The 1,350-nt window shown below is 61.1% G+C and overlaps 1 protein-coding gene across 1 annotated transcript in view; it reads right to left on the bottom strand.

Annotated features, from left to right (window-relative positions):
• NLRC3 (NLR family, CARD domain containing 3) overlaps positions 1-1,350 on the bottom strand; it is a gene marked incomplete at its 5' end in the record, with an annotated part of 10,510 nt that overhangs the window by 2,008 nt on the left and 7,152 nt on the right. The window contains 4 exons of the mRNA XM_010134707.1: positions 16-83; positions 336-419; positions 526-609; positions 1,040-1,123. Of these exons, the coding sequence (XP_010133009.1) occupies positions 16-83; positions 336-419; positions 526-609; positions 1,040-1,123 (320 nt within the window). The remainder of the gene's footprint in view (positions 1-15; positions 84-335; positions 420-525; positions 610-1,039; positions 1,124-1,350) is intronic.

Here is a 1,350-nt window from a genome sequence, read left to right as displayed (position 1 = left end):
GTGACGTGTCCATGCTGCCTTTGGACTGTAGTGCTTGTGCCAGGGCCGTGGCAGCTTGCGCCTGGATGAAGTTCCACTGCAAGCTGCGAACAGGACAAAACGGGAGGTGAAGCCCAGGGCTGCAGGCTCAGCACCCATCGGCTCCCACCCAGCACAGTGGAGGCTTGGAGGTGACCCATGGGCAAGAGCCTGTGGGTCCCTCTCCTTGTGGCACAGCACATCTCTCATGGAAGAGGGTCCCACTCTCCCAGCCTGGAGGGGCCGGGAGACCAGTGTCCCTGCCCCACGGCCACACAGGAGGCTCCGACACCATCCAGGTCCAAGGGAAAACTCACTGGAGGGACGTGAGCACCCGGTTCTCTTTCATCGCTAAAGCGATGGCCTTGCCGCCTTCATCGCACAGCAGGTTCGCCGCTAAGCTAGAGGCAGGGGACAGAGGACACAAGTCACACACACAGAGTTTGGGACAACTCCAGCAACGTCATGCAGCAGCGTTGGTGCCCTCCTGGGGCCCACGGGACTCACTCCAGCTTCTTGAGGGTGCTGTTGGTCCGCAGGGCACGGGCGATGGCGGGTCCCCCCTCTTTGCTGATGGAATTCTCCCGCAGGCTGGGGAGAGACACGGGGCTGGGAAGGAGCCGAGGCAGGGCATTGACTGATCCCCCCTTGCCACCCGCTCTGGGGCTGAGACCATCGACTGCAACATCAGCCTCTCTGACTTACATCCCCATCAGCATCTTCATCTCCATTCCCTGCATCTGCACCTCCATTCCCTGCATCTCCATTCCCTGCACATCCTACAGCCATGGGCACCAATGGCCCATCAGGGCCTGCTCCCAGCCCCCATCCCTGCTGCCATCGTTTCCTTGCCAGGCGGGGCTGAACAGATCCCAAGGGGATGGCAGGAGATGCTCACAGCCAAAGGGACAGACGCTGCTTTCAGCATCCCAGGGCACTGGTGGAAACAACCAGGCACACGTAAAAGTTCTCACATCCCATGTCCCCGTAACAGCTCGTGGCCAGAGGAACCGTCACTTACTTGAGGTTAATGAGTCCCTTGTTGGAGCAAAGCGCCGCTGTCAGTGCGGTGACCCCAGCGCTGCTGATGGAGTTGCTCTGGAGGCTGAGAGAAACGGGGGAAAGCGTGAGGATGGGCCAGTCTTGGCGTGACAGGAAGGCTGTGGGGTCGTCTTTGGGGTTTCACTGAGAAACAGACACCTCCCAGCCACGGGAGACAGCTGGGAGCTGAGGCGAAAGGACCAGCTTGGGGAGCATCTCCTGCTCACCACGGCAGCACTGGCTCCACCGAGCAGCGGTGCTGGGGTTTGCCAGCACTTCGGGGCAGCCTCG

The sequence above is a fragment of the Buceros rhinoceros genome, unplaced genomic scaffold (genome assembly GCF_000710305.1).
Source record: "Buceros rhinoceros silvestris isolate BGI_N320 unplaced genomic scaffold, ASM71030v1 scaffold21734, whole genome shotgun sequence".
Lineage (NCBI taxonomy): Eukaryota > Metazoa > Chordata > Aves > Bucerotiformes > Bucerotidae > Buceros > Buceros rhinoceros.
Note: the sequence above shows the minus strand (reverse complement) of the source record. Positions and strands in the feature narration are given on the sequence as shown.